Source organism: Salvia hispanica, chromosome 3, assembly GCF_023119035.1.
Source record: "Salvia hispanica cultivar TCC Black 2014 chromosome 3, UniMelb_Shisp_WGS_1.0, whole genome shotgun sequence".
Classification (NCBI taxonomy): Eukaryota; Viridiplantae; Streptophyta; class Magnoliopsida; order Lamiales; family Lamiaceae; genus Salvia; species Salvia hispanica.
This window is the reverse complement of record NC_062967.1, coordinates 20,946,272-20,960,671: the sequence shown is the minus strand read 5'-3', so window position 1 is coordinate 20,960,671 and position 14,400 is coordinate 20,946,272. Positions and strand designations below refer to the sequence as shown.

Sequence of the window (14,400 nt, the reverse complement as noted above, 5' to 3'; positions counted from 1 at the left end):
AGTAAAAGCTTCAATCGAGGATTCAAAGTCTATAATCTTCAATTTCTTATCCAAAAGCGTTCTTGAGGTGTGAGTGGTATGTAATTGGCTGCTGGAAGTAAATAATTAGAATCCTATGCGTTCTTTTTTCTTATATTTCACTTTTTTCCCGAATTGACACGTCTTAAATTAACTCTTTTTGCCTTTTAGTGTCTCCAGAGTTGTTAGACTGATCACTTAATTAGATTAAACTTTTTCCCAAGGTGAGAAATTCATAGATTAGATGATAGGATCAAAATTCCCTTCAAATACCTAACATCAAACTCCCAAATTTTCTAAAATCAAAGACTCCACACAAAATTTCAACTCTTTTGAGTTTTATTGATCAAAGAGTATATTAATCTTTTGTCTAGTTTAATTATTTAATATCCCGATTAATTTAATTAACTCTAAGAGTTAGCTAAGCAATTGAATGAAAAAGGCGCAAGAAATAATCCAAACAACTATAAGAACGAAGCGAGGAAGAATTAATCGGAAAAAATCTATAGAATTAGTGTGTTTTCACCAAAAGTTCTACTAAAAAAAAGGTTTAGAACAAAAAAAAAAGGAAAAACAAACTAATTACTCCCAATGGATGAATTATCGGAGTAAAAGCTTCAATCTAGGATTTAAAGTCTATAATCTTCAATTTCTTATCCAAAAGCGTTCTTGAGGTGTAAGTGGTATGTAATTGGCTGCTGGAAGCAAATAATTAGAATCATATGCATCTTTTTTTTCTTATATTTCATTTTTTCCCCCAAATTGACACGTCCGGGTCGGAATATTGATCTAAATAGTGCTTTCTCGTCATACTCACTAAAATCTTGATGGTTTGGGGAATTTGCATGTTTGAGCACTCTGTGATGGTCAAAATGGCCCATTTAGTCCATTCCTTCGGGAGACGCGATGTCTTGGCTAAGTGGCTCACTCGGGTGGCTTGTGGCAGTGTGACGGGCAGGTCAATTTCACTCGAATCCTCACGTTGCAAGATCAAGGCCCGTCCGGGTAGCTTATGTGCGCCAATCTTCAGTCCGGACGGATCTTGCTCTCTAGAATTTCCAAACTTCGCCATTTTGGTATGATTTTCACAATTTTTCTCCACACAACTCACAAAACTCGTTAAAATCAAAAGCATCCCATAATTGGCCGGAAATATACTATTTGAACTATAAAATTTGACAATAATCACATCGACAAGTCAATAAAACCGATAGAAATACGAGTTTATCAAGCTTCCAAAGGCGACACACGGACCATGCATAACCTCACCTTGATTAAACAACTTGTGCGACAATGTGAGAGATTTAGATATACATTTATGAAGCGCATGAACCGTGTGTCATGATGGGATTTCATCGTATCTTTCATCCGAATTTAGGTTTTTCAACCCAAGTCAACTTAAACTCCTCATCTAAATAAATGATGTTCCTACTCAAAAACAAAACCCTAATAGAGCCATTAACTAGATAATTCACATGAGATCCAGTACCTTTTATTAGATTGAATATGTTTTTTTCTGTGTATTTATTACTACTACGTTTTTATTGCATAATGTTTATTTTATTTTTATGAACATATTTTGTTTTTTTAATTAATTATATGTACTGTTTTCAGCTAATTAATGCATGATTGGAATATATTGTGTACACACATGAAACTCAAGGGATAATATTGATAAATGATTAAGTTGTTTGATAAAAGAAATGGAGTAATATTAATTGGAATATTATTTTTTCGAATTTCACTTTTGAAAAAAGTGAATCGTAATACTATTCTTACAAAATGTTTGGAAAAAACCAAAAAATTTAAGTATTTTAAATTTGTATTGATTAACTAAATATTACTTCCTCTGTCCCACCGAAACTGATCCACTTTCATTTTGGTTTATCCCAACCAAGATGACTCATTACTAAAAATGAAAACATCTTTCCTTTACTTTATTCCCTCTCTCTTGCTTTAATTTTTTCACTTAACACATAAAATTAAACTGTATAAAATTTAATGCAATCCAAGGAAGTGGTCATCATCCTTGGGGTTGAGGGAGCATTTAATCAACAGATGTGATATTTAATTTATAACATGCATAAAATATTTCTTTAATTAAGTTTCTAAAAACAATACATTACTCAAGTACATACGCCATGATTTTAATTATTAAAATTAAATTAAAATTTCATAAAACCAATTATTAATAATACTATTTCCTCCGTCCCATAAAGATTGTCCCATTTTTCCATTTCCGTCCGTCCCACTTCACTTTTATCATTTTTGGTAGTGGACCCCATATTCCACTAACTCATTCTTACTCACATTTTATTATAAAACTAATACTTTATAAGTAGGATCCACATCCCACCAACTTTTTCAACTCAACTTTCCATTAGATTTCTTAAAACCCGTGCCGGGTCAAAGTGGGAATATCTTTGTGGGACGGAGGGAGTATAATACTAAAACTAAGTATAGAATTTATGTTGGGAAATTTATGCTCCTAAAAAAATGCATAGTTTATATTTTTCAAATGTGAAATCAAAATTATTTAATGGATAGGGAATTTAAAATAATTAGAAGAGTATGTCTTATAGAAGTGGATAAAAAAGAGCTTATTTATCACCCAAAATAAGTGTGTTAATTTTCCCCCCTTATTAAAAAGTACTCCATCCGTCCACGAAAATTCGTCCCGGTTTGACCGGGCACGGGTTTTAAGAAATGTAATGGAAAATGAGTTGAAAAGGTTAGTCGATTGTGGGTCCTACTTTTAAAGTATTAGTTTTATAATAAAATGTGAGTAGGAATGAGTTAGTGGAATATAGGGTCCACTACCAAAAATGGTAAAAGTGAAATGGGACAAATTTTGAGGGACGGACGGAAATGGAAAACTGAGACAAATTTTCGTGGACGGGGGGAGTATCTTTCAAGCAGAGAACCTCAATAAAAAGAGGACTGAAAGTCTGAATTAATCTACACGTAATCATAAGGAATGTAAGTACACTAATGAAAACTTTAAAAGATATCGTATGTTTATAAACAAAGAAGCGAATTATATTTGTTCTTTTAAAGAGAATAAATGAGGAAATCATCTTACGTCACATAGAAAACACCTTCCACTTAGAAACATGAAAGTGAAGTGAAGGATCGGGAGAACACATGTTAGACAAAGACCAGAAAAAGAAGATGTAGCTAAAATATCACAAATTAAATAATAAAATAAGTGTGAAGTCAAATTGCTAAAGCTTGTATGACAATGAACATAGCTGAAGATATTACCTAAACAAAATAATTACGCTTGAGAAATGTAGGCGTAATTGTTTAAGTCGCTATCGAGCTCTGACTCCGAGTCATAGTGGGGCACTCAACCGCACGCGTAGCTGCCCATTGGTTGACTTATGTTGAAACTCAGAAGCCTAAAGTCAAAATTAAGAATGACGGCAGCCACACCGTAGCAATTGCAATCGCCTATCCCATTTGAATTCCAGATTTGTTTACTTTATTATATGATGGATATTTTAGATTTTAGTTAGCCATTAGGGTATCACAGCGGCATCGTCACGTTATCATTCCCTGTATCAGACCAAAATTTTCATAATGGGGCGCACTCTGTCCGCACACCTCACCACGCCTCTCAAGTTAAATAGCATTATTCACTGTTTTAGTTCTAAAATTGAGATACGAGTTCACCATATATAACGTCAAACTGAAATTACTTTATTAAAATTTAAATAAAAAATTACTAATCTTAGAAATTGAAAAAATTATAAATCCTAAATATTTTTAAATATAAAAAGTTTGTCAGTGATTGAAAATGTTGGTGTGTATCCAAACTTCACCGATAAATCTTCTTGGAGGCAAGCATGGACCTGTTCCTCGCGCATAGAAGCCCGACCAGATGCTAACTCATAGAATTCTGAAGTGCACATTGAGTTAGGGAGTCTGTTACCACGGTCGAATTGGAAGCGATCGAATCATCCTGCCACACTATGATGTTTTCCCCTTCTTCTTCAACTATCATGGTATGCATTATGATACATGCGTACATGATATTAGAGACTATCGTTCACAACCACGAACGAGTCAGGCCTTTCACTATAACCCATCATGCTTGGTGGACTCGAAATGTTCAAAACCACGAACAAGTCAGGCCTTTCACTATAACCCATCATGCTTGGAGGACTCAAATACACGCTCCACGTCTTTCCGATTGAGCTCATGCTTGTGTGCGATCAACGACCACATCAGTGTTGTGGAACACGTTATCGTTTTCACAAACACATGCCAAAGTCAATAGATCCCATCTGCAAAATAATAGCCTATATTTTACGGGCAGACATTGGCAGTGACGCATATGTTTGGTGATCTTACATGACATAAATGGTTAAATAGAGGGACTCGTTCAACACATTGAGGGCGTTGTTGGACCTAACTACTCCGACGTATGCATGCATGATCCATAATTGTTTGTCAGATACAACCTCTTTCCCAATTGTCAATGTGTGCGTTTGTGCCCGTTAGTGAATGCACTCTGGCATTCCACGGGACAATCTTCCACTCCCAGTTCATACTATTAATGTGATACGCTCGGATTTTGCACTATTTTAAGGCCATTATTTGGTCAATTTTTAGGGTCAAAGTTGTGTTGGGGTTTGTATACTAAAAGATGCTTCGAGCGTACATGCCTTTGTACAGTCAGCTTGTGCATGTATACGAGAAACGCCACGTCCACTTGTTTACCTAATTATGAGAATAAATAATATAATATAATGGTTTATTATTGAAATATGATAAACAAGTCTAAGGCTTTTTACTAAGAAGGTTAAGTAGGGAAATTCGATGAATCTCCTCATGAGTTTTCCAGTAGGGGACTTGGCCAGATCTAGTAAGAAGAAAAACGTATTCACAACCTAGATAGGCTTTGGCTACCTATTGGTACGGTTGCGGTGTTTGTGATAATTCTCTCTTACCTAAGATGAGATTAGTAACACCGGTGTGGTAAAGCACTGAAAGGATCTAATCCGAAATGTATTCTTTATTGCTATCTACTGAAAGAATATATTTCAGAAAGTTTAGTATTTTCTAGTCTATGATATTAATATCAATATTGTTTATTCAATCAAACGCCACTTTGACTTATCAATATGTGAGAGTTTGTACGTAACTCAAGTTCATGATATCTTGGGTGGTAGTAATTGAATAACATGAAGGTATTGGAATATTATTTCATAGAATTCGCGTGCCCAGTGTGGTATGATTAAATCCCTAAGGGGTGATCCCCAAGAGGTGTTTGAAAAAGGAATTTATTATTCAGAAAACTGCGCAGTTGGAATTTATTCCACGAATAATAAATAAAGTTTCAAACTAGAAAAACTCTTTGGAGAATTAATTTAATTCTAGTCACATAGCAGACAAAAGAATTAAATTGACGGATCAAGATAATCTTAAACGCGGGAAATATTATAAAATAAAATGGACCCAAGTTATTTGTAATTTGGTGATTTAAGTGGGAGTGCAATATTATTCTTTAGTGGAACAAAATAATATTCCATTGATAATATATTAAATCATGGGTCATTTGATTTAATTAGTAATTTATCTAATGGGTGAGCCCAACACTTAAGTCATTCCATGGATCCCCTTACTAGCCCAATAAGGTCCACTATAAATAATGAATGAAAGGGAAACCCTAGCACACAATCCAAGACAACACAAAACCCTAACCCTAGTGCCTAGAAATCGGCGCCTCCTTCCTCTTCCTCTTGGTCTCGATTTTCAAGCCATAGTAGTGGGAGAATTAGGGTTTTGATTATTGTTCTTGATCTATCCTAATTCATAGGATTAGATCTAGACAATTTAGTGTTTGTATTGGGTTTCCCTAGATTCATTCAAAGTTATTTAATTGGTTTTCTAAGATCCGCCCACACGGATGGAGAATCAAGGACGAGGGAATAGTACGGAAGATTCGTGGTCGATAAACCAAGGATCTCCGGGTGGTGCAGCTAGCAACGTCAATCCAATGATGGCTTATGAGGTAACAATCGAATCTACATCGAATATGCATGATTATGTGTTTATTTGATGTTATATCTATAGATCTATGTAAATTGCATGAAATTGGAGTCGAATGCATAATCAACTAAATAGATCCGTTCTAGGACCTGTTTGGTTTCCGTGTCTTCCACTGCGGTAGTCCCAACAAGTTGCATTCAAGTCCACTAATTACATATTTTATCTATTTTGATATTTTGGCGTGTTTTGTGAGAAATGTGCAAAATAGAGCCTAAAAAGATAGCAAAGAGTCGAAGATGGAAATCTGGAGTATTAGAGTCGTACAATAGTCCGCTGGCCGCCAACACCGCTGAACCAGTAGCGGTCCGCTTCGGAAAAGTTTAGCTAAAAAGAAGAACACGCCCAGCGACTGCTGGGTTGTGTGCGGCGACCGCTCCGGAAGATCCAGTAGCTACGGGATGATGGCCAGCGACCGCTGAAACAAAGTGCAGCGATCACTGATCAAGAGGCAGAAACTACAGAACACATTGCAGCGATCGCTGAACAAATTGCAGCGGCCCGCGGGGAAAGCGTGGCGCACAGATTTGACCTACTCTCTCTCCAAGATTTACCATACTGTGCTAGATATTTGCCATAATTATGGAGCACGAAAATAAGGCTATAAATACCCCCTCAAGCTTCATCAATCGAGATTTTCTGCTGCATAATTTCCAGATATAATATTTAGAGTTCTTCCATTGTTCATCAACATTGGAGGCGTTTGAAGAAGGATTCAAGAGCAGATCAAGGCTGCAAGATTCAACCTTTGGGTTCTATCATTTTAGTTCTTATGTTTTCTTGTTTTTTCCTACAAACCATGTTTTTAGATTATTCTATACAATCCCTATTTATTTAATATCCCTTTTGTTTATTACTTCGCTTCTATTCTAAGTGTTTAATAATTGTTTCACGTTTGAGTGATACATCCTGTGATGATCTATTGACTTGCAACATAATCGTGAAAGGATGTTTGCGAGTTAGAAGAGCTTAGTTGACGTTACAATTAGCTTCTCTTAAAACGGCCCTGTTAATTGAGAGGGAGAACATTAGGAGTCTTAGGAGCTTTTAGGAGTTATTAATCTAGCATTGACGCCCCTAGTGTCTGTAATCCACTTTGTGGGGCATGGATTTATTTGTGATTCGTTCTAGTGAAGTAGTTGGAATTTGTATAACCATAACTGTGAAAGCACATCCCTGAAATTCCCTTTCTCATCTGTTTAATCTCTGTGATTTATCTACAATCGTTATTTGTTTTCATGTTTACAATTTTTATTTTCAAAATTTCTAAATTTTTTGTTTCTCCAAATAGTAGAAGAAGCCTAGTAGAAGGTAGATAATTTGTGATCTTTTTTCCTGTGTTCGATATCTGGTACTGACCACTAGCTATACTATATATACTCTGTATAATTGCAGGTTTATTTAGTGCTAATAAAAAGTGCATCGCAATGCTACCAAGCATCTCGGGAAATCCATATACACGTCTGTGTATGTTCGCCAGCATCTAGGCATTGTCGCTAGTTGTTCATCTTAAATAAGTATCTTAAAAAGCCTAATCACCCCCTACAAAATCGAGTCAAGCACTCATGTCCTGTTGTGTAAGCAACATGAAGATACTCTCCGAACAAATTTAGAGTGTTGTCATATGCAAGTTATCTTAGCGCCATAATGCACTTATGCAGTGTCGATAGGCCTTCACATCAAAATCTTTCTGGGCCCTGAACGAAGTACTCGTCACGAGCAATGAGTGCATCCACGTTCTGCAGAAATAACGGCCATTGCATTTGGAACTGAAAGCAGAACATTGAATCAGTCCATCGGGTGTCCCTATAAAAATAATCATCAAATGGACAGAGAGGAGTATCCTCGCGCTCTCGATGGATATACCACTGTGGATGTAAAGAGCAATCTCGTTTTTTTATTTTTGTTTAGATTGTATGCATGGAATCCATGATGATTTTTATAGCTATATCGAGGTGGGCATTCTCGTTCATCATATTATTTTAAAAACTATTGTACTATTAATTTGATTAGTTAGATTTAAATCCTTATAAAGATTTAATCGTATTATAACATGTTTTAATTGGCTAATACTAATTTATATTGTAATATCATGTTTTAATTGTATAATATCATGTTTGGATCATTATAGTGTTGTGTCAACACGAATTATATCGTATCGTTAACGGTAGGGCTAGAATTTTCAATACGACATGAAAACCCAACATAAACTTGTATGAAGTTATTGGTTTGGGTCAAGCATTATTAGGTGGGTCAATATCGGTTTGACTATATAAGGACCCAACTCGCATTATTTGTCAGCCCTAATCACAACAGAAGGGGACGTCGCGGCCCCACCGAGCGTCTTGTACCTCCCTCTCCGCCCACCACCTATGGGTGCTCATAGGTCAATATCGTGATGAAATTACTTTCAGATCAAATCAATTTCGGCGGTTCTACCAAAATATTTGATCGGATACAATTCAGAGAAAATCAAAATTTTTTATGTTGATATCTGAGGAAAAGAATATATCGAACCAAACAAGAATTGATCAGTATTTAACAAGATGAACCAGCGCATCTGTTAATTTCATAACCGAAATTAAGAGTTTGTCAAAGGTTTTTCCGAAATTGCAAACTAGTCCTTTGACTTTCAGAAATTACATTTTCGGATGAATTTCTTACACAACTCGACCCCAGCCAGGGGCTCTGCCCCTTGGACCCCGCTACCCGGGGGCGCTGCCCCCGGACCCCGTCCATCTGTTAGGGGCTTCGCCCCTAACATTATAATGAATTCAAATAAGCGTGCACTCTGCACCTCCAGACTTATATGATGTCTCATTATGATAATACCGATCAATCAAGTTAATCCAATTACACTAAAATATCCAACAAAATACCACTCGGTCGAGTCAAATCCACTAACTCTTCTTCCACACCTCTCACTCTGTCAAGTGAATTAAGAGCGAAATCGCCACTCAGCCTATTAAAATCCTCTAACTCCTTTGTTGTCCAATTCACTCAGTAGAGTGGATTTAGGACATAAGTGCCACTCGGTTGAGTCACATTTGCTGGCTCATCTTCCCGAGTAATTCATTTGGTCAAGTGGCTTGTGCGGCGCAAGAAACTCAGTCAAGTAGAGTCTTCTGACTCGTCTTCACCTTGAGAGATATTTTCTTGGCTAGTCTCTCTGCAACCTTTAATCATTCCACTTGCATTAAGCCTCTCAGCTGCCTCACCTAAAGTGATAATTTAATTCTAAATTCATACGAGTAACCCTGAGTTTTGTTGTACGTTACTTTGACTTATTAGAAAGTTTGGATTTTTTGCAACCCTACGATCCTACTCCCTCCGTCCTGCTAAGATGTCACATTTCATAGTCGGCACGAAATTTTAGCAGTTGTTCGTCAATTGTTTAATTGGAGAGAAAATGGTGATTGTAAGTAATAAATGGAGAGAGAATGAGAGTTGAATATTTTATTGGGGAGAGAAAATATCATATTTATATTAATGTGGGAGAGAGATTTTTTCATAAAAGGAAATGTGATATTTTTTGTAGGACAAACTGAAAAGGAAAGTGTGACGTCTATTATGGGACGGATGAAGTATCATTTATTTGAGTTCTATGTAGATTTTATGTTTGGTAAATCAGCATCGAAATATTTCAGAAATAATCCTATATGATCCTAGGAAAAAAGGGATCTTCGATATATGTTTCAAACATTTCACATTTATTTTTAAGAAGTCAACCCATGTCATTCCCGAGCATTTATTAATCAACATATGTGATCTAATAAATTATTAGTTTTGTCTTATTCGACATAATGGTAACATAAGAAAATGTTGTTCACTAATGTAATTATTTGCAGCATTAGCAATTAACAATGTAGAGGACTTCAGATATAAAGGGAAACATAATTAGAACATATGAATTAATTATAAGATAATTAAAAGGAGGTAACTATATTCACCTAACCAGACTAATAAGCATATATCTAATACGTTTCGATAATGGAAGCGTGGTCCTCCTGTATAAAGAGTAGCCAAGTTGTGTATTTGATCATTGATGATAAAATTGAAACTATTTCCCTTCTTAGTTTTATGTCTCCACACAAACACTTGTTGTGTGTGTGAGAGAGAGAGGAGATAAAATGTGATGACGATGATGGCTTTTGTGAAATTGAATCTGGTGGCATTAGTCACTGATATTGACTCCACCACTATAATATGATAAAGCGGAAATTCTCTTTCTTCCTTAATTTAAAGGATTACTAAAAGACAAGAAATGTTATACACATTTTACAATACATGTGTGTGGGTGTATAGATATTTTTAATGTACTAATTCTGATCAGGTAATTATGATAATATCATTGAATATAATTGAATAAAAATATAATAGGAAAAATAATACAGAAAAATTATCCAACAGAATAAAGGTTGAAATTAAAATAATAATTTGAAATGAGATTTCTGTAGTCTAACTCAGGCGTAATGAGTGCTATTGTTTCAAAGAATTATGAACACATTAAATTTCTAAAGTAGAATGTTTCTGATAAGACTCAAAAATAGCACATATTTTTGAAAAAATAAATAACTAAAAAAACAATTAAAAGGGAAGGAAAAGGTGAAACACAATAAAAACAGAAAAAAAAACACAAATATTTTACGTCCATTTAACTTTGTTTGAACATTTTGAGTATTAATTTTTTTTTTAAGATCTTATTGTCATTATTTGGTTACTTAACAACTATTAAAAGTGATCTATTCCTACATTAGTTGAAAATTTTGATAAGGAAATTCTCATTCGGTTAATTTAGCTTATATTATTGTTTACCCATAGTTGCGACGTGTATTTTTTGTCCTACATCTTCAGTGGCATGTTGACTCGATGGAATTTAAGAATGCATGGAGTTTGCTTCCCTAAAAATTCATAATATTACAATACTGAAAATAACGAAGGAACAGATAATATAGCACTATCCAAAAATTAATAAATTAAGACTTAGGAAAACTGTGATGTGTATATACACACATTGAAATGTTATTGTACATATCTTAAATATGTAAGCACCTGAGCATCATTTTTATTTAAATGTTAATATTATCTTTTAACTTTGTACATTGATTTTAATTTTAATGATTAAAAAATTATGACTTACATCATTAATTTTATAAATTACATAAAACTCAAACCTTAGTTTATTGCTTTTTAACTCCAAATAAATATGTAAACGAGTAAATCGATATTTGATTTGTTGATGATTGTAAAATAAATAAATCAATAATAATTTTGAAGTATAAAAACAAAAGAAAATGCATAATGTAAAATAAATAACGTAACATTCAATAAACAAAAGCGTTCATATCATACAACAATTTCATGTTATACTACTTGATTAGTGCATGTTGCATTATGTCACCATATTTTCAGAAGTAACCCCCAAAATTTCACCATATTTTCATAAGTATAACACAATAATATTTTACATATTCTATTCCCTTCGTCCCACAAGAATATGCACTCTTTCCTTTTTAGTCCGTTCCACGGAATATACATTTTTCTATTTTAGAAACTCTTTTAACGTAGTACTCATTCTTCACTAACAATACTTTAATTACTTTTTCTCTGTACATCTCTCTTAGTTTCTCAATTTTACATTAAAACACGTGTCGAACCCAAAGTGTATATTCTTTGAGGACGAAGGGTTCGTATAATTTTTTATTATTATATTATTCGATATTTTTCCTAGTCATAAGATGAATTTAATGTGTCGTATAAGGTTGAATCTGAATGGTAGACCAATTTTTATTGCTAATACATGTGATTGGCTATGTGGGGAATTTGCTTTCAAGATGACCAATCCTTTCCCTTGTCAAATCACTAGAATAAAAAGTCAACCACAAATTCCACTATTAATTTCTCAAATTGATACTAGTATAAATACCATGATGCAAGCGTCCTTGTTTCATTTCGGTTTTAATAAAAATCATCCATAAAGTAAAAGCAGCCAAATGAGTCTTCAAGCATAAGCCTCTCAACATTTATTTTGCCTTTTTCGGTTCGGATCGAAAAAAAAATTAAAAAATTCGAAACTCAGCCATGGCAGATGATTTCCAGCTTGGAAACGGAAGCTGGTGGGATACATCAAGAAACCGATTCGAAACCGGCACCACCTCCCCGGCTTCGTCGTCGTCGATTTCAACCACGCTGAATGCAATCGCAAGCTACGGATGGCCGACAGAGATGGTCGACACGAAATCATCAAGAGATGATCAATCATCTGGCGGCGGCGGCAACTTGCAAATGATGGGATTAGGCCTTTCCTCGCAGAGCCTGGATTGGAACCAAGCTTTATTGTACGTTCTTCTCGATATCGTTCTAATTTAATATACATATTTAAATCTTGTTTCTCTGTAGAAATGAAAAAGGGGAGAGCAGTTTCCGGTCGTTGCTCCAGCAAGATTTGAGCTCAAACCCCGCCAATTTCCGTGGATTTTCGTTGGATCAACCGCAGTTCACTTCTCAGGCGAGCTCCAACGACAGCACCATCACGTCGCAGAGTTTAACCCCCGCTTTCCAAGTGGACTCCTCCACCGCCTACAGCCTCTTGTTATCGGAAAATCAGCAGCAGCCTACCTACCAAAGTCGACCCATATCGAACTATCCATATGCTCCGGCCGGAAACAGCAACCATTTGCATTTCACCAACAACACTCCCTTCTGGAACGCGTCCGCGCCTCCAGCCGAAGCCCGGTCCAGCTTTTTCCCGCCCTCACAAAATCAGATTCCCACTTTTGATGCCAAACCAAAGGTATACACACTTTATAAAATGAGGGTTTTTTCCCTTTTTTTCGTGCTTATGTCCAATTTTGTGCATCAGAGCAAGGCAGAAGGGCGGGAATTAAGCGCGTCGGCGAAGAAAAATAGTGTTGAGGCGACGAATAAAAGGGCGCGAAGTGAAACGCCGTCGCCCTTGCCAGCTTTCAAGGTATGGTATTGGTATGCATACATACATACATGTTGAGGAGCTTTTGCTTTTGGAAAAGATGAATGAATCTGTGAGTTTCAGCTTTTATTTTTCTTTATTGAGATGAGATTAATGATGAAGCTTTGTTTTCTGGATTAGGTGAGGAAAGAAAAGATGGGAGACAGAATAACGGCACTTCAACAATTGGTCTCACCTTTTGGAAAGGCAAACAAACTCTCTTAAATTTTCATCTCCATTCATTTCTTTCTGTTTTATTACCAACATTAGTCTCATGATGTTGAACTAAATCAAACAAAATCTTCCTCTTATTTATTTATCTTATAAAACAACTTTCAGACCGACACTGCTTCCGTACTCTCGGAAGCTATTGAATACATCAAATTTCTCCACGAACAAGTCAGTGTAAGTCTCGTCCATCGATCACTCACACATGAAAATACGGAGTTTTTAAGTAATTTCTTGACAAATTTAAATATGATATATCAGGCCTTAAGTGCACCCTACATGAAAAATGGAGCTCCCATGCAAAATCAGCAGGTACATAAAATCTCCAATGAATTGGTAATTAATTATCATGTTCTTTCATGCTATAATTCCAATAATATAATCTATTATGGCAGAGTAATCCTGAAAAATCGAAGGATCTAGAAGGGGGCCGTCAAGATCTAAGAAGCCGAGGGCTATGTCTAGTGCCCGTTTCGAGCACTTTTCCGGTAACGCACGAAACATCAGTCGATTTTTGGACCCCTACATTTGGTGGTACATTCAGATAAGCAAGCAGAAAATTCATGAGACTCTAATCAAACTCCACTAATATCTAAGTAGGAAGAGAGAGAAGCAAATGCAGTGTTTCAAGTATACTTTTTGGCATGGTTTGGGCCAAACTGATGCAGTGTGGCAAAGATTAGTTTGCTAGCTAGGAAACAAATTGTATGCAGAATATATTAATTATATAGCCCTTGTAATAATTGAAGAATTATGAGTAAAAAGAGTTGGTTAGAAATGAGTAGACAATATAAGATGTCCTGAATTTAATTTAATTCAAAATATAGATTAGCTTGGTAGCTAGCTGATGGATTGGAGTATCAAAATTTTGTTGTTAGTAGCAAAAAATGAGCAGAAAAGGGGAAGGATAAAAATGTAAAGGAGCTTTTGGTGGGGAGAGAGAGCTGGCAGAGTTAGCTTTAGTGGTATTTAATTTCTAAAGAGAAATGAAAGGGAATAATTGAATTCCAGTAGAGATCATTTGATTGAAAATCTGGCTTTTGAATTGTTTATATGTTTGGAATAATATGTGAGTGGGAAGTCAGAAGGAATGTGGGGCATATGTGCAATGGCCACCCTCCTTTTTAGGGTTT

The 14,400-nt window shown here is 35.4% G+C and overlaps 1 protein-coding gene across 1 annotated transcript; it reads left to right on the top strand.

Moving 5' to 3' along the window:
• The first annotated feature begins 12,039 nt into the window (after positions 1-12,039).
• Positions 12,040-14,056, top strand: LOC125212302 (transcription factor bHLH123). The gene is made up of 7 exons (XM_048112428.1): positions 12,040-12,410; positions 12,472-12,865; positions 12,935-13,042; positions 13,181-13,246; positions 13,379-13,444; positions 13,529-13,579; positions 13,663-14,056. Exons 1-7 carry the CDS (start codon positions 12,154-12,156, stop codon positions 13,813-13,815), a joined length of 1,095 nt encoding a protein of 364 aa, XP_047968385.1. The 5' UTR covers positions 12,040-12,153; the 3' UTR covers positions 13,816-14,056.
• The last annotated feature ends 344 nt before the right edge of the window (positions 14,057-14,400 follow it).

Bases quoted from the DNA above. Each gene is read 5' to 3' on its own strand.
- LOC125212302 (XM_048112428.1), top strand. From the start codon at position 12,154: ATGGCAGATGATTTCCAGCTTGGAAACGGAAGCTGGTGGGATACATCA. The intron at 12,411-12,471 runs GTACGTTCTTCT...GTTTCTCTGTAG, and splicing joins GATTGGAACCAAGCTTTATT to AAATGAAAAAGGGGAGAGCA. The intron at 13,580-13,662 runs GTACATAAAATC...CTATTATGGCAG, and splicing joins CTCCCATGCAAAATCAGCAG to AGTAATCCTGAAAAATCGAA.